The 24551-nt window shown below is 46.5% G+C and overlaps 1 protein-coding gene across 5 annotated transcripts in view; it reads left to right on the top strand.

The window, feature by feature from the left end:
- Positions 1–24551, top strand: part of JARID2 (jumonji and AT-rich interaction domain containing 2) — a 230158-nt gene that overhangs the window by 178684 nt on the left and 26923 nt on the right. For 4 of the 5 annotated variants that reach the window (XM_027524236.1, XM_027524238.1, XM_027524235.1 and 1 more), the window contains one exon: positions 9232–9408. In XM_027524236.1, the coding sequence (XP_027380037.1) occupies positions 9232–9408 (177 nt within the window). Of the gene's footprint in view, positions 1–872; positions 1045–9231; positions 9409–24551 lie in introns of those variants that run through there. The other variant, XM_027524239.1, reaches the window with a different exon arrangement.

Here is a 24551-nt window from a genome sequence, read left to right as displayed (position 1 = left end):
AATTACGGGTGCGAAGCGGACCAGATGGGGCCTGTGGTACCATCCAGCCCCTTAGTATTTCCTGGTGAATTTAGGAGATGAACAGGGGAGGGGAACGGGTTCCTCCAAGTGACACGGATGAGGGACAGTTTAAAAGACCAGCCAAGGAGAATGCAGTACCAGAAGAGACAGGCCACCCATGGAACTTTCTCTAAAGACAGTCACCAGCTTTATCGGCAAGGCATGTGTATTTCGATAGAATACTGACTTTGGGTATTGAGGTCGATAAATTGTAAGTAGGGCAAATGAAAAAGCTTGGGGTGATTTAAAGGTCACAAAACGAAAGGGGATTAACCTGCTAGAAAGCAATTAAATAACCCTCCGATTGCGAGGAGCACCATGGCTCTGATAATGAACTTCCTTGAGCGAAATGGGAGTGCTTTACGGTACTGAAGTCTTTGGGGAGGAGGGCCCTCTGTCGCAGTGGTACACAGCTCTTTTCTGGATGAATCCTTTTTGGGAGGTGTTGCATCTTAATTTTTTGGGAGGGGTAACAAAGTGATGTTCTCGCTACCCTGAGGATTCCAGTGGCCGTCCTCACGTTTCTTCACACTAAACCAGCCTTATGTTCCTCATATGCTTGGTTTTCCAACAGAGTCTGTACACTTGGCTGAGTTGTGCTGAGCAAGCAGTTTATTTGCCAGAAGAGTTTATCAGGCTCATTATGAAGAAATATGAAACCATCGGCTCCTGAAGCGCCCAGGAGGGGAGGGATGGGGCCCCTCTAATTGCTCTGTGACCTCGATCGGTCGTTCAGACTCCAAGACGTTTTGCTCAGAGGGTTGGCCGTGCTCCAGGCCAGCTGGCCCCTGACCAGGCTCTGCCCTCCCTGGAGATGAAGCCAGTCCTTGCTCCCGCCTGTGGCTGCCGGCACCGAGTCAGTGTGCTTCTCAGATTGTCTCCGGCCTCTTCCCTACTTTCTGCTGATTGCCTCAGTATTTCTCATCCTTTCTGAAATCCCATTTAGAGAAAGAAGGTCGATGGGGGCAGAAATCTGGAAGTAAGGTTAGTCCTATTTTGTTTGTGGCGCACCTGGCCGACAGCTGACAGCGCTGAAGTGGCCAGTGTCCACGTCCTAGAGGCACGGTGCCCCTTGCCCTGTATTTACGTCTCTATTAAGGTCCGTGGGCGCTTTCCCTGTGGAGAGAGCCACTTGGGATGGGCTCTGTGTGGCCGCAGTGAAGTGAATTTCTGACTTGTTTCCCGTTGCTTGTTTCCCGTGATGGGTGGAAGTTACATAGGTTGAGCCCACTGCGCTCTCCGTGTGGTGTGACCTGTGCGTTGTGTTCATTTGCGGCAGGGAGATCCGGATGTGTGCTTGTTCATGTGTGTTTCAAGCCATGGGTGTAGATGACAACGGGGGAAGATAGGAAGCCGCTTGTTCAGCTGCTAATTAAAGGCGCTTTCTCCCGTCTCTGTGCTCGGCTGGGTCAGGTCTCCCTGTGAACTGTCAGGAGGGAAGGTGGTTTTCGTTGCTGAGACCCTCATGTCAGGGCTCTTGCAAAGAGAACATGTGCCCCGCTCTGGTGGTGGTGGTGGCGGCTCAGTCGTGTCCGACCCTTGCGACTCCGTGGACTGAGTACCCCACCAGGCTCTTCTGTCCATGGGATTTCCCAAGCTCTGCTCTGCTGGAGGCATTGCCTAATCGTGGGGTCAGGCAGCCACACCTGGGAACTCGTAACTGCAGAGGAGGCTTCTGAGAGGACAGTCACATCGCCACTTCCTCGCTGTTCTTCCTGAAAAAAGGCTCCCAAGGGCTGAAGCTTTCCAGCCCTCACAGGCGTTGCTCTGCCACTTGTTCCCAAATTCCAGACTAACTACTGAGTTCGTTTTGTGTCTCCGTCCTCTTTCTGGGCCCCACCCCATCCTCTCCCAGTGGCCAGTCTGCAGACTCTCCCATTTAGGAAAGCAGGTAGGAAGTAAATCTCCTTTGCCCTCATCTGTGGAAGGGGCAGCCTGCTTTCACAGTTGTGAGTTGTTTTGTTCCTGAGCTGTGTGTCACCCTAAAAATGGCACTGCCACGTGGGTGTCGAGAGTGCTTTGTCCTGTGTTACCTCACAGCCTTCGGGGTCGTCACAGTTGTTACATCTGAAGATACTAAGCCCATTGTACAGGCAAGTAAACTTGAGTCTCCCGACAAGAGGGTACATGACTGCCAAGCTGGCACGTCATCCTGGACTTTCAGACTCCATGTAGTCCAATGACTGGCGCCCTTGGTTTTGATATGTGTGTAATAAAAGGAAGACCAGTTTCAGTAGAGGCCCCATTACCCAGCCTTCTTGTACCATAAGGAGCTAGGGCCTCCCTTTGCGTTTGGACTTCGGCTGGAGGGCTCTTCCCCGAGTCCTGCTGCTTGGTGGCGCCAGAAATGAAGTAGGGTGAATGTTTGATCGTAATATTAATTACCTTTAACCTTTAATATTAATATGAAGTAGGGTGAAACTTTGATCGTAATGTTAATTACCTTTTCTTTTTAGGGCACATGATATTAAATTTATACTGATATAATAGAGAAAAGTCATTTAAATCATGAAAGTAAATCACTCTAAAGAAAATAGCAGATGGATTTAGTACCCGATCTTAAGAGTTACATGGGAATGGGCAGGGCTTGGGAAACCCTGGTGGAAATTCTTATTCCCTGGTAAATTGTAAAGGCTGACGTGGAAGAGGCAGACCATCAGGCTGTGCGTCACAGTTGTCCTGGTCTCGCGGGGCACTTGGATGAGGTGTGTGGGTGTGCAGGGCGGGTGTGGGTCACAGGTGCTTGGCTCAGTGCTGGGTACGTAGATGGTGGGATTAACGGGCCAAGGTCGCACCCACTTTCTCTGGTAACTGTTCGGTTTCGAAGGATGGAGCTCTCCTCTCCTGGAACTCAGAAAATCAGTGAATAACTATCTCCCTGCCCCCGGCCCAGACCCGACCTGTTCCCTTTGAAGTTTGGTTTTTTAATATGATAATGGGCTTCCTAGGTGGCATTAGTGATAGAGAACATCCCTGGGTCGGGAAGATCCCCTGGAATAGGAAATGGCAAACGGCTTCTGTGTTCTTGCCTGGAGAATTCCATGGAAACGGGAGCCTGGTGGGCTGCAGGCCATGGGGTTGCAAAAAGCTGGACCCGACTGAGCGTCTGAGCACGTGGTAATAGGGCCCAATTGCTTCCATTCTCTGTGTGTATCCTGAAGATCCATCACAAACATGCCAAATCCGGGGCACAGCCTGGAGTGTGTGAGCTCAAGCTACAGAATTTGACTCCCCAGCTAAATGACAGCGGGCGGGGAATCCCTTTAGGGTCTTTTCCAAAATCTAGCAGAACGAGCTATGTTTAGCTTGTTAAGATAAAGAACTGGTCGGGGGAGGGAAGATAATGAGAAAGAGGGCTTGTGTGTACATGATTCACAGAGAAGAATCCAATTTTACAGAAACCGCAGCCCAAATTAGAGAAAGCAAGCTTTTGGATTAAAATGATTTCTGTTGTGGTTGTAACATACCACAGTTTGATTTTTGTCCAGATGAAAACATTTGGTTTTCACTTCAGTAAATATTGTGGAGACATTGCCAACTAATTCTGAAAAGTAATGAAATACGGCTTTGGCAAAGCACAGATGCGTTCTGCACTCCCGATTCCACCGACTGATCCAAGTTCAGATTTTTTTTTTTACGTTTGCTAATGCGCTTGAATAATCAGGAGAGAAAAATCTGCCTGTGATTTTAATAGAAAACTGTAAGTACACGTGTATACCCCCTGCCCCCCGTTCCCTATGCCATCCATGCTGCTGGTGCGACCCCGTAGATGGCAGCCCACCAGGCTCCCCTGTCCCTGGGATTCTCCAGGCAAGAAGACTGGAGTGCGTTACCATTTCCTTCTCCAATGCATGAAAGTGAAAAGTGAAAGTGAAGTCGTTCAGTCGTGTCCGACTCTTAGTGACCCCATGGACTGCAGCCCACCAGGCTCCTCCATCCATGGGATTTTCCAGGCAAGAGTACTGGAGTGGGGTGCCATTGCCTTCTCTGATGCCATCCATAACCCTCATAACACATTAAAAGCACTCACCTTTCATTGATGACTGCTTTAAAACTACAGAGTTTGTAGAGGAGATGTGCTTAGTCGCTCAGTCATGTCCGACTCTTTGCGAGTCCTGTGGACTGTAGCCCTCCAGGCTCTTCTGTCCATGGGATTCTCCAGGCAAGAACATTGGAGTGGGTTGCCAAGCCCTCCTCCAGGGGGTCTTCCTAACCCAGGGATCTAATGCAGGTCTCCTGCGCTGCAGGCGGATTCTTTACCTTCTTCTGAGCCACCAGGGAAGCCCATGGAGGAGATAGATGGAGTTATTCTGTGTGATGAGGTAACCTCTCTGACTTGTTGATTAACCTCACAAGAGGGGCTGGTACCTGCGGAGGGGAGGGAGCCCACCCCAGGACCCAGGTAGGGGCCGCTCAGCCCTTTCTCAGACCCCTTGTTTTTACCGTAGTGGTCTGCCATGGGAGGGGATGATTTCTCTTCTGGAGGAAGCTTTTCCTTGTTGTATTTCCCATCTCTCCCATCCTATTTTCATCTCTGTAGATCCATGCCCCATTTTCCTGAATGCTAGGCCCACAATGAGGTTTTCAAAAGTTTACTTCACCTGATGTTTGGAGGCAAAAAGTTTCCCTAATAAATTTTCTAGAGAGGAAGTTTGCTGCTTAAGTGTGAGAATCCATGAGTTGCAGACCATTTTTAATCAAAAATTCTAAAAACACGCAGTCTTCTGTTTTCAGATGCTAGATGTTAACTTTCCATGCACACAGCTTCAACTGGATTAGCAAATGGACCCATTCACCCATTTTATAAGGAGGAAGGGGGTGATTTTACCAGTGATAAATAATCCAGACTATTGGCTGTTTGCAAGGCTTCGAAATACCCTTTCCTTCATCTGTTTACAGATTCCTCCTCCTCTAAGCTTATTTGTAAATTAGCTAATCAAGCTTGTATCTTGGCTAAGAAGAGAGAAATGCTCTCTGTGAATGTCCGATAGTTTGGTTTCTCAGATGCTTTTGGCTCTCTTATGTATTTGAGGTTCTTCTGCAGTTATTTTCTAGGTATTTAGCCGTCTGTGTTTCCCTATCACCTTGGTTATGCCATGTGAGATGATCTTCTTGGTTTTGTGTCAATGAGAGAGAAAGAAAAGCTGTTTTTGCTGCTTTTTCCTGGTTGCTGTGGTTCCCCCTGATCTGGAATGTTGGCTTGACCCTCTCCATCACTTCTAAGTGGACATGTCAGCGGGTCTTAGAGGGATTACCAGTAGCTGTGTGGTGACCGAGGTTTGGAATATTCATTGTTGTTGGATTTAGTCTTTTCTGCATGCTTTAACTTGTTAACAAGGTTAACAAGAGGTACAGGTATGCAGGTACCCAGAAAAATTCTGAAGGTATGTTCCTTCTGGGGGAGAAGCTATAGTTGATGGGGCCACTCCTGAGATTGGCAGTGGCTTTTTAAATGAAACGTGGAAGGTGGTAAGGCTCTACCCAGGCCATGATGCAGAGGGGAGAATTGGCACAGGCTTATTATTTGAGCCAAGGGCATCCTGACTCTGTTAGCTCTGACCTTTCTGCCCAAGGCTGCTTCTTATCAAGCACTAGTCTTTTTCCTCCACTGATCCCTTCTCCTTTCATCACAAGAGTCTCCATTCCTCTTATTTGAGCATCTGTATTGTCTTTTATTTTGTTGATGCTTTGTCTTTAGGTCCAACCAGCAAGTCATTTAGGAGGGAACCCACATTACTTTTTAGGGTGAAAGCAATCGCTTTTATCCCCTGTGCCCCCATACTTGTGTCTTTTCCACCTCTTGACTGCAGAGCCAGTCCCATCAGAAAAATCTTATATTATTGTAAGTTTTGCTTTAAGAGTGACTCCCGCAGGGAGCACGCTCCCCACCCCTTCGCTGGTGTTCTGCTTCCTACTGCACATTTCCCTATAGAACACGCATCAGGTTACATCACTGTGTATACTTGGCAGAGAAGCTGCTTAAAGAAATGGATTCATAAGTTTGGTTGCTTTTTTCTTTTGTTAAAATTACCCTGTTTGTTTTCTGTAGGATATTAATGAAACTTGGGTTCTGAACTGAGCTCCTCAACATTTCCTCCGTTTTAGTTCTTTGGCATAAATTTAGTGCTCACCCCTTTCTCAGAGTTTTGAACATAAGGAATGTGATGCTTCATGTATTGGGTTTGAGTTTCAAAAAATCCTCAACAGACTCTGTAGGTGGCAGTTACTTCTTAATTTCTCATGTGGTTCGTGTGGATTTTGCCCAGAATTGGGCAGACTTGCTTTGCTCCCAAATGGCTTCAGTTGCAGAGTTTATTGCCTTCTCTCCTGATCCTGATGGGATGGAGCAAGGCAAGAGGGTACTGGCTGACCTCCTGAAATTCCATCCTGCAATCCTGCTTCCCTCCAGTGGAGGGCAGAGTGAGCTGTGGAAGTGACTGCAGGGTCTACACACACACCTGCTCTGTGTGGTCCTGTATAGTCCGCTTTCTGATTTCAGCCGCGCTGGTCAGCGCATCCGACACAGTGTGCAGGGAGGCTTTACTGTAAGAGAAATGAGGTGTGGCTATTTTGATCTTGAAGGAACTTGAAGAAATGTGTTTAACCTCGTTCTTCTTTTACTGAAGAGGAAAATTTAATGGCTGAGTCTGTCACTGGCAAGTGCTGGGTCCCCAGCTCTGTCTGACAGCATGTAATGTGTTACTTGATGTCATGTCACATGCTAGAATGAGTTGGAGTTTATGGGAAATTTCCTTTCCTTTCTTTCTTTATAATTTTTTTTTAACTCAGAACCTCTTTTTGAGCGCTGAAATAAGGTTTCCTGGTTTTTTCCTTAAACGCTTAGATTTAGGGGCCTTCCCTGTTGGTCCAGAGGCTTAAGACCTCACCTGCCAGTGCAGGGGGTGTGGGTTTATCCCTGGGTGAGCAGCTGAGATCCCACATGCCTCATGGCCAAAACCAAACATAAAACACAAGCAGTTGTGTAATAAATTCAATAAAGATTTTTTTTTTTTAAAGGTTAGATTTAGGAAATGACCTATCGGTGTAGGTACATTTGGCCTTGGAGGTACTTTGTGTGTCTCTGTGAATGATATGTTCCGACTGGAAACTTTTAAGTACAAAGCTGGGAAGGATGGTGTCACTTCTTTTTCTATTCAGTCTTGTACTAGTTGTTTTAAAACCACTTAGTACAAGGGTAAATATATTGTTCTAGTAGGAAGAAGGCCAGATATTTCCTCCTCTTTTCTTTTTTTTAAAAAGCTTCATCTTCTAACTTCTGCTTGATCAGATGGTTTTCCCCAAAGCCTCTGACAGACCTTCCTTCTGTTGAGAACCTGCTTCTAATTGGAAATGATCAAAGGGGAGAAAACAAAGGAAATGGCTTTGGTCAGAGTGTCTCCAGTTATGTTATACAGAGTGTTTGTCACACACATCCCTTTGGAGTTTCGTTTCCATTCAGTGCTATGACCCATATAACTTGCGGGCTGGGGTGTTTGAGTATCAGTAGGTCATGCTGACAACAAGTGGAAGGTGCTGTCTTTGTCTTTGCGTTTCCGGGAGCTGGGCAGTCGTGGTTCGCCGCTTCAGTGCTCTGAGGCTGCTCGTTCACGTCCATTTCCTTGTTAGAACAGGTAGCCCTGATGCTGGAATGATTAAATTAGCCATTGTGGTTGAAGTTTGAGATCCAGTTTGGGAAGGAGAGCACATTCAGTTACTTGAATCTTGACGGATACTCCTGAAGCTCATTCACAGGACACTGGCAAGAGAAGAAACGAACTTAACATTTATTCTTCTGTTACTTGATGGCAGCTCTTCTCTGGATACTTAATGGGAAAGAAAATGAAAGTTACTGCCAGAAATAACTCAAGGGTTTCAAAAATTGATCGATTAATCAATTAACCAATTAACTGACTGATTATTAAAAAAAAAAATTAACAACCTTTGGTCCCAAACAGTATACCAGTGAATTGACCGATCTCCTTCTGAAAATTCATGATTTAATAAAGAAGAACGGTATTGTGCTTCTTTGTAATATTGAGCTTGCTTTCTGGTGTTACTGTTCTGTCTTAGGTTCAGAAGCAAAAACGTTTGGCGATGAGGAAGTTAAGGTGTAAAAGGAGTTAAGGGATTGGGTTCTATGAAGAGGTTTTTTTGATTTTTAAATTTATTTAAGCCAGTCTTCTAGTTAGTGTTATGCAAGAATTTATTTTAATAATTTTACATGCTATTAACCTGATCATAATATCAAAGTAGCTTCCAAATATATTGTGATTTTGGAATCCATACCTGTCACTCACCCCCTATGAATATGAGACAGATTCCTTTTATAAGGAAATGTCATATTTTGTTTTTATCACTTGTCTCTCTCTCTCTCTCTCTCTTTTTTTTTTTTTTCATTTTACATTCATTTGCTTAAGTTCATACTTTTTAAGTCTAGACGATGTAACCCAGAATAGTCTCATGTCCTTGACACTGTGGGTAGGGTTTTTTGTTGTGTGTTTTTGTTTTTTTGTTTTTTTTGCTCAATTCAGTCTTTGGTGTTTTCCCCACTCCCTTCTCAAGAATAGTCAAATGAGATTTGAAAATTTTTGATTTGTTATGTTTGGTGAATGGCATCGTCCCTCCTCCCTGCTGGGCATTTTGCCTGAAATCTGTTAAAGGGACACAGATAGAGTTCTATTTCCTGGAGGATGTTTGAAAAATAAAAATGGCAGTAGAGATGAATTGCTTTGTTTTATCTGCTCAGTCATGAGGATTTAAGTTTGTAATTTAGTACATGGGTCCACTTGGGCTTCCCTGATAGCTCAGTTGGTAAAGAATCCACCTGCAATGCAGGAACCCCAGTTCGATTCCTGGGTTGGGGAGATCCACTGGAGAAGGGATAGGCTACCCACTCCAGTATTCTTGGGCTTCCCTGGTGGCTCAGCTGGTAACGAATCCACCTGCAATGCGGGAAACCTGGGTTTGATCCCTGGGTTGGTAAGATCCTCTGGAGAAGGGAAAGGCTACCCAATCCAGTATTCTGGCCTGGAGAATTCCATGGACTGTACAGTCCATGAGGTTACAAAGAGTCAGACCCCACTGAGTGACCTTCACTTTCCACTTGAAGTGGGCTCTGGAAGGGGTGGAGACTCAGGCCCGTGTTTATGCCCCTCCTTTTGACCCCGCCAGGTTCTCCTGCGCTGCCCAACAGCATGGTGTATTTCGGAAGCTCTCAGGACGAGGAGGATGTTGAGGAGGAAGATGATGAGACAGAAGACGTCAAAGCAGCCACCAACAATGCTTCATCTTCATGCCAGTCAACCCCCAGGAAAGGAAAAGCCCACAAGCATGTTCACAACGGACATGGTAGGTCCACTGTTGAATTTGGATTTAACAGATGAAATCCAGAGCTTTGAGTGAAGGGTGGAGTAGATCATATGTTGAGAAGATGATGGAGGTGGCAGAGTTGGGTTAGTGATATTTTGCATACTTCTTCAAGTACCAGGCACTTAACGGAGAGATTGGTGGTATAAAATGGTCCAAACAGTTGTGTTCGAGGTAAATAGATTGTTGGATACATATTCTTAAGTTTGTGAAGATGATGGTAAATTCCATAAGATCACAGATGCAGGAGTTGGAGGCAGAAGATACCGCATCTGAACAGGCGTGGTCGAGATGAGTGCATGAAGATGCTGTTGTCATTCACTTACTGTTGTGATTCCAGCAGTTATCCAGCTTGTGAAATCAGGGGCATGCATGTGTAGTAGAAACTAGACTCGTTTTCTTCCCCCTGACTGTTAACATTCCAGGGGCAGGACACGTAGCCCCAAAAAACAAGAAGGAAAGATCGACTGTGAGAAAGAGAAAAGTATAAATGAGTTGACCATGGAAAGTGCTCAGTGGTTTTTCAACAGGGAGCTGACTTAATCAGAGTTATATTCTGAAAAGATTAAGCTGGCATCAGTTAAGAGGATTTCATAAAGGGAAATGATTTCAAGAAGAGGAAACACATTGAAAGGCTATAATTGTAGGCAATTACCTGGCTCAAGGTAACAAGGGACTAAAAGGTGGCAGTACAGATGGGAGGATGCAAGTACAAAAATGTGGAGGCAGATACAGAAATACTGCAGGGGTGGGGTTGAGAGAACTCGATGAGTAACTGGATTAGTGTCGGGTGTGGCGGGGGTGGGAAGGGAAATGAGAAGAAAGATCACTGATGGCAGCAGCAGTGATGACTGCTTTCTGTGAGCTCTTACCCAGGTTCTCTGGGACTCACAGAGACCCTAGAACGTAGAGCACCCACATCTACAAACGATAGAAAATCGGTGTTGCCAGTAAGTCATTGAGGCAGAGGAAAGTTCGCCTCGTTCTTTTCCTTCACGGCTGAGCACTCATAGTCTTTCTGGACTCGGTGGACCTGTAAGACCAGCATCACTTGGATGTGATGGGAATCTGGCCACCTGCACTGTTGTTGGCATTTCTGCCTTGACAGTTGAATGATTTTTCATTTGTCCTGCTTCTTGTTTTGGGCTGTGTTTAGGTGGCATAGAGAGATGAGGGATGTGACTTAAAGACCTTAGAGTTTGTTGAGCAGATGAGGTTAGTAATCTCAGTGTAGAAGAAGTGAAGTCGCTCAGTCGTGTCTGACTGTTGGCGGCCCATCAGGCTCCTCCATCCGTGGGATTCTGCAGGCAAGAGGACTGGAGTGGGTTGCCATTTCCTTCTCCAGGGGATCTTCCTGACCCAGGGATCAAACCCAGGTCTCCCGCATTGTAGGCAGACACTTTACTGTCTGAGCCACCAGGGAAGCTCGGTATTTCTCAGCCTCCTTACCTGTAACGAAGGCACTCAATGAAGTGTTTGTATAGCCTCTGTTAGCTAGCTGTGTGTAGACATGTTCATGTAAAGGGGTGGCTTCTCTAACTAGTGGGTGGTCTCAGAAATCTCCTTTGTGAGAGACCAGAGAGCTGTTTTCCGTGCATGACAATAGAAATAATAGATTTTAGGGTGTGTTCATCTACATTATCTTTTGATCCCATCTACTTTCTCTCCAGCAAAGTCACTGGGAGGTGGTCAGGGCAGGAGGCGTTTCTTGCTTTATAGTTGAAGAAAGGGAGAGCTGATGTCTTGTATCCATGACTAAACGTGGCCGACTGCAGCTCAGAGTCACAGTTTTTGCAATGCCCCTGCCCCAGAGGCCGCCATCCCCTGTAAGGGTGCGCGTGTGGACAGCTGTGCTCCGTGGCGGCTCCGGTCTGTGGTGCCGGTGGAACTGCGCTCCTGTCCGCTTGACAGCGGCGAAGAGCCAGTGCCTGGAGCCCCCGGCTCTGTGTGGGGCTCCACTTGTGCTGCTGCCGCGTGGCGCTCATGACTCTGGAGGGTTTATGTCTTAAAATCCCAGAGGATGTCGGTGCTGGCTTTTTGTGAGGCCAGTGGAAGGAGGGGGCTGAAGCCAGCTCAGAAATACACAGGCTATTAGGAAAGCTCCTCCAGTTTCACATGACTCAGAGGAAGTTGTTTCATTTTTTTTAAATGAGAAGTCCGCTTTGGAGAAAGCCAATTTCAGCCTCAGGTGCAGTATTTTAGAAACATGGTGAGCTTTCAATACCTATTTAGCTGAGCTTATCTACCTACCCTGTTCTACATCCTCTGTGACATGAGGAAGGCCCAGGACAAGGACACGAACTGCCAACATCAGATTATTAAAGATGACTTAGTGAGGCTGGGGAGCAGGTCCCCAGCAGGAAGGTGTAAGGAGATTCCTCAAAATACTGTCTTTACCACCAGAGAAAGGAGTTATTGATAGTACAGGGCCATGGCCCCAAAGTGATGAAACTAGAATGCAGTCATCTTGGAAAACTGAACATTCAGCTCTGGAATACTGTTCCTTTCACAGCCATTTCTTGATAATTGAAATTATACTGTAACACCAAATTACATAATGCACACATTTGTCCCCCCCACCCCCACCTTTATCCTTTCCCATAAGGTCTTGATCAGCATCAAACAGTCGTCATGAGCTTCATTTCCTGACCTTTTTAAGGCTTAATTAGCTGTGTGGTAGGCATTTAATTTCTCTGATTCTTAATTTCTTCTTGTGTGAAATAAGGTAGCCTAGATGGGCGTTCATTTGTTCCTTCCTTCACTTATTTTTGTTGTTCAGTTGGTCAGTCTTGTCCAACTCTTTGTGTCCCCATGAACTGCAGCACACCAGGTTTCCCTGTCCTTCACCATCTCCCGGAGCTTGCTCAAACGCGTGTCCTCATTTATATCCTAGAATAAAGAAATAATTATGGCTGGTGTCTGATGTACAGGCATCATTACCCTTGACATTTGTTATGGTGGATGTTGGGCATTGCTGTCTGTTCAAGGGAAGTGGCTTTTCCAAGAAGATCCAATTAGCTGGGTGAAGATCTCTAAAATTTTGTTTTTTCTCCTCTGAGACAGTAGTACGTTTTTCAGATTAAAAATGTTTATATCCCACCCTGTTTCCATCGGTTTTCCATTCTCATCCATTCTTTGTCTTGCTCTTGTGACCCATGGGAAACTTGGTGCAGGGTTGTGTCTACTAGAGTGTGAGTTACAGTGTGTCAGCAGTGAACCCCAGGACTGCAGTGCTTTTCACAAGCAGTCAGGACCAGACCCCCGAGAACTCTGTTTCCATGATTAATACATACAGATTCCCATAGCAGTTTAAGCTTGTCTTTCCTGCTTTGTGGTTTTGTTTTGTTTTGTTTTGTTTTTTTAATTGAGACTCTTTCTTTAGTAACTATTGAGCAGAATTATTTGAAATTCCTTGTAATGGGATTTAACTATGGGTACCCATCAGTTGCAAAAGTGAAGTTTAAATGTGACATAAGACTACAGAATGACACAGATATTCCTAAAGAGGTTTCCAGGTGGGAGTACAGGTGGTGTTTACCTGATCTGTTGGTGTGGCCACGGCCCGGCCATCTATAAAGAGAGCAGTGGGACGCTAGGTGATGTGTATGAGGCCGCGGTTCAGGCTTACCCAGGACCAGTGCCAGCCCACTTGCTTCTTCTGTCTGGGGTTCAGAGGAGGCCTCCTTCAAATTCAGAAAAACGGACTTTTCCAGTTCAGGTTTTGAGAGCACCTTCAGAGCCCCAATTGACTAGGTGTGTAAGGCACTAGGGCCTGACCACCTTTCAGGGAGCAGCAGGCTGGTGTCAGTTGCTGAGCCTTAGGCCGGACCACGTGGACTTGTCCGTCTGCAGAGTGGTGAGAGCCCTCGGTGCAGCGCTTCTGCAGGAGGCTGTGGTGCTCTTGTCCGGCTTCCTGTGCTCTCCCACCCCTCAGCCCCCGCTCCCTGACTGGAGGGTGCTTGGGGGGCATGAGCAAAGAGTCATTCTCGAGGTGAAAGTTGGTTCTCTGAGTGCATGGAAAGAGAAGATGGGGTGCAGCCTGTGAATGAGAGGAGGGTGTCCCTTTTCCCTGCCCTTCCTTTTTGATCGATTCATTGATAACTTGGCTTAAGTTAACGCCCTCATTTTCCCAAAAGAAAAATCTACAAGACCGATCGTCTCAATTTCCTTTTGATTTGTGACTCAGGTGAAGAATGTGCAAGTGTTAGAGCAGAGTTTCTAAACAGGAAGACCTGGCTGAGGCCGTCATCACTGGGTAGTCGGGCAGGTGCTCGGGATTGTGGACTTCTTGGCACAGGAGAGTAGGTGCTGTCTCGTTCTCCGTGACACTGGGTTTCTCTTGTCTGGTGGTGCTTCCTGCTGCTTTGTGAGCTGGAGATGTGAGGTTTGTTGGGAGATCTGGCATCTATATTCTCCTCCCAGGAACGGAAGTAAATGCACAGAAGATGTGGGGAACACTTTATCATGGGGGCAGCTTTGGCCCCAAACCCTGATCTGCCTGCAGATCCAGAAAAACGGTTGTATTTAGGCTGTGCTGGTTTGAAGGGAAGAGAACCTAACCAAGCTGCCAACAGTGTTCTGCTTTATCTCGTTTCTCCCCTGAACTTGAACCTGCATGGGCAGGAGCAGGGCTCCTGGAAGCTGATACAGGAGAGAAGGCACACCCCTCTCCCCGCCTCCCCTCCCGCTCCGTGTCTAACTGGCCAGGCTGGGGCAGACCCAGATCCCTGGGGGTCTGACCCCTGACCGCAGCAGTCCCCTGCAAGAGCCTGGTGTCCCCAGCACGTGTTTAGTTGTGCAGACGTTCCAGAGGACCCTGATGTTCTCATTTATAATCCACTGGGCATCCTACTGGAAACGGGTGTGGTTTATTAAAATACGTGGTCTGAAGTGACACGGACGGCATCACGTGTGCTCGTAGCCTCGGCTCCGCGAACTTGAGGGTCACAATAGCAGTGCCTCCAGCAACTTCTATCTTGAGGACTCTTTTTTTCAGTTTCCAAAATACCCCTCCATCTACAGAGCCTGAGATGCTCCTCACAGGAAAGCACGTAGGTAATCTCTGTATTTGGCCCCAAACACGCGATCAGAACGTGCCTCTGAGTATTTGTGTCGCAGGTTGATAATTTGAAGTGACTCAGTGTTTGAGACGTTCTTATCATTGGTAATTGTTCTTCGTCAGAATAAGTGAGGTAGGGTAGGGGAATTAATACGTTTGTCTAGAAAGAGTCTGGCTTTGGTCTTCTTATCCTTTCACAGAGAACTCAGTGAGAGTGGGCTGCTCAGATCAGCCCCTTATTGTGTATTCTCCTCATGCTTTTCTTTTTCTTTTGCACTTAATGGAAAATGGAAGGAATAGCAGAGACCTCTCTTTTGGTGCGCCTCTGTTTCTGAAGAGGGACATTTCTCACAAGCCTTTTTAAACAGCATGCCATTAGACTCCCAGCTGGAATGATTTCATTGCTTTTGAATTGACACTGGCTCGGTTCCGGGGGGTGGGGTGGGGTGCGGTGCCTTATGTAAGGGCCAAAAATCAGTAGTTTGGCCGACTTCACTTATGTCTGCCCTGGGGTCACCTTCGAGGTGCATTCAGTCCCCTGTCTGGGTGGTGGGGGGGTGGGTTGTATGCACAGGACCAGGGTCCCTCTGTGTGCCACGAGGAGACGCTGTGGAGAGCTTTTTTTCTTTAACTGATGCTTTTGTGGAATATCCTCTTCACCTTTTTTTTAAACCTCCTGCAGCTTGATTATTTTTTTCCCTCCCAGCTGGGGCAGCTGAATCTCCTGAGTTGGAGTATGGGTTGGAAGCCTGTTCTTTAAGAGCGGGAGAATGTGCAGAGTGCTAAGTGTGTTGTTAGCCCTCCACTGCCCCCTCATTTGGGGCCACTTGGCCTCGTGGCTGAGAGCAGGATGCCGATGCTTGTTTGCCCAGATGGGGTCGCTACTTGAGGCCGTTCTAGTTTTCTTATCTTTAAAGAGGTAGTAGGCATGCTTTTTCATAGGTTTTTGTGAAGTGTAAATGAGTCGGTGTAGGTTGTATTTCTCTCTGGTAGAGAGCACCATATTGGCCGTTAATGCCTCGTGTGATTATAAGATCTGGAAGTCTAGAAATAGCCTCGTAGATGATAAGAGAATCCCAGGAAGTTAGTATGTTTCAGATACCTGGCACGGTGAGGGCTGCCCCAGAGGGAGCGTGAGTCATGCCCACCCTCAGCACCAGGAGCTGCTCCACGTGTGATAGACAGACCCTGCTGAGCCTTCCGCCAGGGTGATTGGCTCTCCCTCGTTTCTTGTTTCCCTTAAGCGTTTGCTGTGTGGGTCACGCAGGCCCTTGGGCATGCCTACACCGAGGGCCGCGCTGGCGCCTCCTGTTTGTTTAGCATGTAGATGTCTCTTCCTGGGGATGGCAGGGCCCCTGCTCTGTGGTGAGAGGCTCGGGCAGATTTCAGAGACAGATGATTGGGGAGATGGGTCTGGTGGTGGAAGAGGAGCTTCTGGCTTGAGTCCACCTTCTGACCAGGTGTCTTTATCCAGTGGTTTAATCTCTTTAGGCCCCAGTTTCCCCGGTTGTAAAATGTGGAGAGCACCTGACTTTTTCCATTTGGGTTCAGGACAGGCAGGGATGGAGTTTCATTTGGGGGTGATGGGGACTTTAAACTTAGACTGTGATGATGGTTGCACAAGTGTGAACATGCCGGAACCCACTGGATGGTGCACTTTGAATGGATCACGTGCTATGTGGATAGCAGCTTACTAAAGAGAAACAAGTGTCTGTTAGAACTCAGTGAGTGACGGATGCGTTCAGCATGGCGCCTGGCACTTGGTAGGTTTTCAGAAACAGAATCTGGATGCCGTTTTGTTGCTGGCCTCAGGTCTGATGACTCTTCCAAAGAACTGTAATACTCTGCAGTGCTGAAGAAATTAAGATAACATATTAGATTTTCAGAATCTTTAATCAATTTTGTTGTTCATGCTCGGCTAGGATGTGTTTGTATCACATACATTGTAAATTGAATTGCTGAGCTGTTCACCCAGCTGCTCAGTATTTAATATTTCCAGCTACATTCGTCGAGCCTGTCTTGAGGGCATGCTTCAGTCGCGGGGAAAGTTGTGCGCATATAGGATGCCCTTTCCTGGTTGCTTTCCTGGCTGGGGGGCGAGTGGAAGTGTGTGTGGGACAATGGCAGATCCACAGACTTTATTTGGAGAACCTTGAAAACAATCCTTACTACGATACCGATACTGCTGTATTTGCTTTTCTGTACTGATATTTTTATTCTGCATTTTTATCCATTCTTTTGTAACTTGTAGAGTTGATCATGTGTATGGAGTGCTTTCCAGTTTAACTTTTGTGCACACTTACTTTCCATTCACAGCAAAACCTTGAGATTCCTTGTTCAGGTCCAGAGGTGGGCCAGAGGTCTTGCCATTGACTTCAGAAGTGGTTGACCTTTCAGAATCCATCTCCTTGAATGTAGGGCTTTAGGAAACCCCAGGCTGCAAAAAGCACTTTTTTCATTTGCTCTTCAGATTTATTGCTTGTCCCCTGCTGGAGTATGTGCCGTGGCTCTGTGCTGTGTCTTGGTTCTTGAGGGTGAGAAAGCAGGAGACTCCTCTCGGCCCACTGGCCCCTCTCCCGACAGGTCCTCCGCCCGGGGTCCTCTGGTCCCCCTGCGGCACGTTGGAGAATGCAGGTGCCTTGAGCCAGCTGGTGCGGGGACAGGCGGGGGTCAGTCACCATCAGGCCATCCGTCTTGTCCTTTGCTCGGCTCCTTTGGGGGCCAAGTGGGCCAGTAAACCCATTTTTCAATGACAGAAGCCATTCATTCTGGTGGATGGTCTTTCTGATGCCCTGACCTTTATATTATCACAAAGGTCATCCTGTCTTTTCAGACTTCAGTATCTGCAGTTACTAGGATCCTGTGTAAGGAACATGTTTAATTGGCAAATCTGTCCAACTCTGTTGGGTATATTACATCATTGCCCACAGTGTATTCACATTTCTAGATCTGGGTACCCTGGTAGCCAAGTTTTGATTGAAAAAACATTCCATGACTTACAGATTCAAGTTATTATAGAGAGAAGAAAATTCAGGTTGGCTTTAAAGAGTCTTTTCAACAGGTTTCTTTTTCCTGTTACACAGCGTAGCCAAAGTGGTAGAATTTCACTTGGTGGAAATTCCAGAGGGCTTTCAGAACACCAGGTAAACCAGGAGAACTTGCTTGTGATACCAGATCAGGGTGCACGTGGACTGCTGTAGGTCCAGCTATTGCTGGGGGCTCCCAGCCCGAGCAAGACCCTGATGGAGCCAGAGCCGGAGCCGACCTACGCGCTCTCGCGCTCCAGCTTGACACGTGACTGCTCCAGCCAAGTCAGTGGAGCTGTTTTGGCCCAGGGCAAACCAGGTTGCAGCACTCACACAGCCAGCATTAAAATCCTTTTGAACTATTGACACAGGTTGGCAGACACATTCCATTGTTTTCAGACAATAGTGACTCAAAGTTGAACTGGCTCCAGGGAGCAAGTGCGGCTTTTGTACAGTAACAAGGATCCGATGCCAGCTGATTGATGGGGCCTGCCTTCCCGGAGTCCGGACGCCTTGTAATGACATGAAGCTTACATTTAAATATCTGGCTCCCCATCAGAAACTTGGCGTGTTCCTCTTTTCCTTTCCATAACACAGTCTTCTCTGTTTATAACGATTCTTCTTTCTTTCTTTTGTCCCTTCTTGTTTTGGGGTTGACACAGGGAGCAAGTCTCATTTTACGTAATTTGGGGGTTAGTCCCATCTTCGACCTTCTGCTGTTTCTTTCCTCGTATGTGTCATGTGTCTGCTGGCAGACCTTCCTGCCCGCTTTCCATGATGGCTTTTGTCTGTGTTTCTTTTTCAGGGTGAAGGTTAGACACTGGGTCATCACAGGGTGTCATAGAACTTTGGCCAGATGCCATTCAAAGGGCCTTTTTTCCTGCTCACCTGATAGAAAAAACTTCCTGGTTTTCAGATAAAGTGCCTTCCTGGTGCTAATAATTAGGATGTTTGGGGCTATACTCTCCTTACGAGGAAGGACTCTTTTCAAGTGGGGGTCTTGTCTTTGCTCTTAGAGCAGGAGCTTTTAAAAAGATCGTGGACTGTAGCCTACCAGGTTCCTCCATCCATGGGATTTTCAAGGCAAGAGTACTGGATCGGGTTGCTGTTTCCTTCTCCAGGGGATCTTCCCAACCCAGGGATTGAACCTGGGTCTCCTGCCTTGTAGGCAGATGCTTTTACTGTCTGAGCCACCAGGGAAGTCACTAAAAAAGATCAACTTTCTTATATCTGTAACGCTCTTTTCTCTGAAGAATGGATAGTGTTTCATGGACTTCTAAGTACTTTAGTGATTCCTGGAGGCCAGATAAGCAGAGGCACTGGTTTGATCTTCTGAGAATGGAGGCACAGATGTGTTACGGATCTGGCAGCTAGGAGTCACAACCGGCCGGTCTGGTCCAGCTTGTGTATGGAGTGAGGGTTTTAAAGGCCTGGAGGATCCCCTGGGAATCTTGTCAGGATCTGACTTTGTGGACAGAGTCAGATGGGGGAACGTGGTTTAGTACAAACCCTCTGGAGGTCCAGGGTCCTCCTCAGACGTGAGGTCCTCCTTGGAAAGTGTGGCTTTCCGCCTTTCATGCAATCAAAGGTTGCTAGTGAAGCTGTTGCCCATTTCTTTTTCATCCGCCATTGGGAGCAAATTTCACCTTCTCGGGCCTGAAGTGACCCTCAGTCAGAATACCCGCCTTTGGATTTAAAGGTTTTGCTGGCCGTGGTATGGAAACCCTTGTTACAGGCCATTTAACTTTCAGAGAGTGTGTATACAAATCAATACATGTGTTCATTAATGCACAGCTGTTTGTATCTGAGTATACAATATAATTTCCTAATACTGTTTTTGGTGATAAACACTTTCTTAAAGTAATGAGTCCAATTATTCTTTTAATTGGAGGCAGCACGTGTGGGTCCTCTGTACATTGAACTTTCTGTCTCATCTTCACAGGGTTTAGGCTTTTCCTGTGAGAGTGGATATTTTTTCCTTTCCTCTTCTGGAGAATCTTACAAGTTAAGACAAAAGATAATTACTTGGAGGAGTAAAACTGCAGGTTCCCACGACACTTAAAATTAATGAGCTGCTGCTGACAAAATACACCTCGTCTGAGGCACCATCATCCAGCAACCAGCCCCCCCCCCCCCCAGTTATACTTGAGTTGACTTTTTGGCTGTGTTTGCCATTTGGGTGGACAGCTGCTCTAAAATAGCACAGTGGTTACAGAAAGTGGATTTGTTCAAAAACTCTCCCTTTGTTGCAGATCAAAGTTAATGTTGCTCAATTTTTTATTTTCGAAATTTTGAAAACCTTCCCCTTTCCCAATTATCTGATCACAATGGTCTTTAGCAGAAGCCCGTCGTGCGGTGTGCACTGCAGCCGGTTCAGTTATTATATTTAAGGCACGTGCCTCTCTCCCTTCTGCTGTGATCAGAGGCCCCCTCCCCGCTCCTGGGGAGGCAGTTTTGGTGCTGGTGGGGTCAGAGCTCCCAGGGGGCATTAGAACAGAAGCGGAGCTGTGCCTTCTGTTTCAGAGACATAAGGCCAGTGAGCAATCTGTGCCCCTCACCCCTGGATTTCAGAAAGATGGTGCTGGCTGACCATAGTGCCACTCCAAGTTCTTGAAGTCTCCGTCTGGTAACTGGCCTCACCCCGTGGTTCACTTGGAGTGGAGTCATCAGCTGTGCGTGTGCACTGGGGCTCCGCTGCCCCCTGGCCGTTGACTCCATCGTGGTGTGGTCATCCCTGCAAACTAATGCCTGCCCACTGCTCCCTCTGAGATCCTCTCTAATGTTTTGTCACTGAATCCTCCAAGCAACCCTATGAGATAAATAGTCAGTTGGAAAACTGAGGCTTAGACAGGAAACCAGTCCAAGGTCAGATAGTTAGCAAATGATTTCTCTGGATTTAAACTTAGGTAGCATAATTTGGAGCCTGGGGGCTTCTCTGGTGGTTCAGACAGTAAAGAATCTGCCTGCATTGCTCGAGACATAGATTCCATCCCTGGGTTGGGAAGATCCCTTGGAGAAGGGAATGGCTATCCATGCCAGTTGTTTTGCCTGGAGAATTCCATGGACAGAGGAGCCTGGTGGACTTCAGTCCATGGGGTCGCAAAGAGTCAAACACGACTGTGTGACTAACAAAATTTTGGAAGCTGAGCTTTTTGCAGGGTGCGTGGCTGTAGAGGTAAGTTCAGGGGCCATCAGAGCTTCGAGAAACCACGGTGTAGCTAATAACCAAGGGAAAGACGATCCCATCTCACCCTTTTCAGGCCTCTTGGTCTCAAGACCTGTTTCTACTCTTAACAACCATTGTGGGGCCACAGAAGGCTTTTATATTGTGGCTTGTATTTATTGATATTTACCATATTAAAAGGGCTTTCCTGGTGGCTCAGACGGTGAAGCGTCTGCCCGCAGTGCCGGAGACCTGGGTTCGATCCCTGAAAGGAAATGGAAACCCACTCCAGTACTCTTGCCTGGGAAATTCCGTGGACAGAGGAGCCTGGTAGGCTACCGTCCACGGTGTCACAAAGAGTCAGACACGACTGAGCAACTTTACTTACTTACTTACCATATTAAAATTAAAACTGAGGTGATTTAGAAATATTTACCTATTTGAAAATAACACACATGCATTCCATGTTGATATAAATAACATTTTCATGTACAGAAAGGGACTGTTTTTCCACACCTGAAAAGTTGTAGGTGAGGGAGGTTGCATTGTTTGACTTTTTTGCAAATCTGTTTAATGTCTGACTTAGTAAATGACAGGTACATTCTTAAGTCCGCTTCTGCATTCAGTAGTACACAAGAAAATCAGTTTCAGACAAAGAGGTGGTTGGAGGAGGGAGGCGCCTTTGTGACAGTTGTATTTGATTTCACACCCAGACCCAACCAAGGGTAGTTTCTTCAAGGTCAGTTGTAATCTGAACCCCTGTCGGTGAGCTTTTCGTGCACTGTTAGGTTAACATCCATTGGTTTGCCCTCCGCCTTGAATGGCTGTCTTAGCCACACACAGTTTTATAATGTCTTATAGCGATCATCTGAGAATGACGGTTCACTGGGTTAGCCACCCCTTCCAGTTGTCGGCACCTTCCGGTATGCTGTATCGAAGAATCTCCTCTGTACTAAACTCATTGGGAAAGTCTTTAAGTTTTGAGAGGCTTTCGGGTTCATGGTGCAGATACAGGTTTTCCAAAATTGTCATTTTTGCTTGAAGTCATGAATTCTGTCATTGGCTGCAAAAACTGTTAGTTACTTTACCCTTGACAGGCTCACTTTATTTGTTTTTGAGAAAATAGCTGACAAATAACTATATCGGTTGTCCTTTCAAATAAAAATAGCATTCCATGAAAAAACACAGCTAGCTTGCAGCTTAATCTCAAGTGCTTTTCCCTAGAAGTAGTCGTCACACTGATGTTAAGGAGAAGTGCCTCTGTGTGTGGTTCCATTGTGTCTCAGAGTGTGTGTATACTCAAGAGTTGAGATTTAATGCTGTGAATAGTTTCTATTTATCACTTTCTGAAGTGAACTTTTTTTTTTAAACTGCTAGTAACTGATGAAGAACACAGTATTTATTCATGCCCTTTGGTGCCACTGCATTGATCTGTGTCAGATGTTGCCACTTGGTGCTGCTGTTCATATTAAGTTTTTTAGAGATATAATTCACGTATCATAAAATTGAACCACAGTGAACAATTTAGTAGTTTTTAGCATATTCACTGAGTTGTGTGGCCATCACCACAGTCAACTCGAGAACCTTTTCATCGCTTCCACCCTGAAAAATATGTACCCATTCGGAGTCACTGCCGTTTCCCTGAACCCCCCCGGCGCCCGGCAGCTGCTGATACACGTTGTCTGTCCCGTTCATTGCTTTGGCTGCGCTGGGTCTTCGTTGCTGTGCAGGCTTCTGTGCTCAGGGCCGGAGCTCTGCTGCAGTGTGTGCACTTCCCATCGCAGGGGCTTCTCGTAGTGGAGCCCAGGCTCAAGAGATGTGGTTCACAGGCTTAGTTGTTCCTAGGCACATGGGATCATTCCTGAGCAGGGATCAAACCCGTGTCTGCTACCGGCTGATTCTTTACCACTGGGCCACCAGGGAAGCCCGCCTTTCTGTCTCTTCGTGCTGGTTTGGTCATCTCATATGCATGGAATCCTGCAATAGGTGGCCCTTCTTTCTCTTCCCATGATGTCTCCAAGATCCGTCTGTGCTGGAGCATGCGTCAGTACCCAGCTCCTTTTTACAGATGGATAACACCTTGTTTCGTTTAGCTAAATACCAGTTGATGAACCTTCAGATTTTTTCTGCAGTGTTTATTATTCATATTTCTGCTCTGACCACGTGGATGCACGTTTGTATGTGGGCATACTTTTCGTTCCTCTTACGTTCACATCTGGGAGTGGAGTTGCTGGGTCACATAGTAACTCTGTTTTGAGGAACTTCCAGACCATTTTCCAGAGTGGCTGCAGCAGTTGGCATCCCTACCTGCAGGGAATGAGGGCTCTTAGTCCTCACCAGCTCTGCCTTTACCCATCTTTGTAAGCACAGCCCTCCTAGGGAATGTGAAGTGGTGGTTCGTGGTCATTTTGATTTGCATTTCCCCGATGGCTGATCTATCGTTAACCATCACCATCATTGAAATACCAACACAGTGAAAAAGGGAAATACTTAGTATAATTATGAAAATATTTTTGACCTAGGAGATCCCATGAAAGGGTCTCTGGGTCCCCCAAGGGTCAAGCCGTTCATTAAACTGTAGAGAATGTGGGCTGTGGCTTCAGCATCCTCTCTCTTCTTGCTTGGACAGGACGTTGGCACCTCTGTTTGCCCGTGAAATAGATATTGGGAGGCAGTGGGAGGCAGCCAGGGTCCAGTTGGAGGTTGTGGGAGGTCTGCTCAGGCTTGCTCTTGGGCCGTGTTGAAACCCGTTCTTCTGCATTGTCAGGGAAGCAGGAAGAGGTCTTGTCCCAATCTGAGTGTACTAACCCGAGACAGGCATTTTCCAGAAGCAGCAGGTAGGTCTTCCCAGACAGTCTCCATTCAGGAGCATGTGGTCGCCAGCCTCTAAGGAAACCGAGGATCCACGCAGTTTGCCCACACGGTAGGGCTGGTAGTTGAGCGGCTGATATGGCCTTGTGAAAAGGAACTAACCCCCAGAATAAATTTTTGTAGCCAAAATTTTTATAACCAGAGAAGTCAATTCTAGAACTGGTACTTCTGTAATAGTAGACTACTCGTCTTTGTGGCAATAACAAAGCTCAGAAAAATATGAAATATTTAAGATTAAAAAGAAAGATGAAACTTCTGTACTGTTTTTCAATAAAGAATGTGCTCACTGCCTAGAAAATTGGTGAACGGTCAAGAATTGCCTGGATTCATGTTCCTTGGGTTGCTTTTTAATCACGTTGAAGTATGACTTCTTATGGATGTTGCTTCTAATTTGTCGGAAAAGCAAGTGCAGATTCTGCCAGCGTGGGCATGATGGATGGATTCTGACAACATGTAGTTACTTTCACTTAGAATAAACGCCAGCCATTCAGAGCTCTCCATTTTTCTGAGAGTATCGGACAGAGCCTTGCACAACACGGGTCATATACTGTGTTCTGATGTGTCACATGGGCTTTACCTCTGGATTGAAAGTCTAGTTGGAGTGTGTGGTCGCTGGGGGTGGGGAGATCAGGGTGTACATCCAGTCCAGGTAACGAAAACGTGAATCTTTTAATCATGCCATGTACAGTGTAATAACACATGCACTAAAGAAGCACATTAAATCAGAAAACAATTAGGAAACTTCGAGGATTATCTTACCATCTGAAAATATAGGAAGGACTTTCTAAGCAAGGAAAGTTTAACAAATGGGTTAGCTGATTTTAGTAACATAACAGACGGAAAAAGCAAATAAGAGGAAACTGTCTGCAATCTATGAGACATAAATGTAAAGGATGCTTGTACAAATGGGGGCGACAAAGAAAGCATTCAAGGTCCTGACCTGAGAAGGGCATCTCAGAAGACAGACGTTGTCTCGTGGCTCTGCGGGTTGAACTTCCATGTCTAA

Source organism: Bos indicus x Bos taurus, chromosome 23 (assembly GCF_003369695.1).
Source record: "Bos indicus x Bos taurus breed Angus x Brahman F1 hybrid chromosome 23, Bos_hybrid_MaternalHap_v2.0, whole genome shotgun sequence".
Taxonomy (NCBI): domain Eukaryota; kingdom Metazoa; phylum Chordata; class Mammalia; order Artiodactyla; family Bovidae; genus Bos; species Bos indicus x Bos taurus.
The sequence above is the reverse complement of the archived record's forward strand: the minus strand, read 5'-3'. Positions and strand labels throughout refer to the sequence as shown.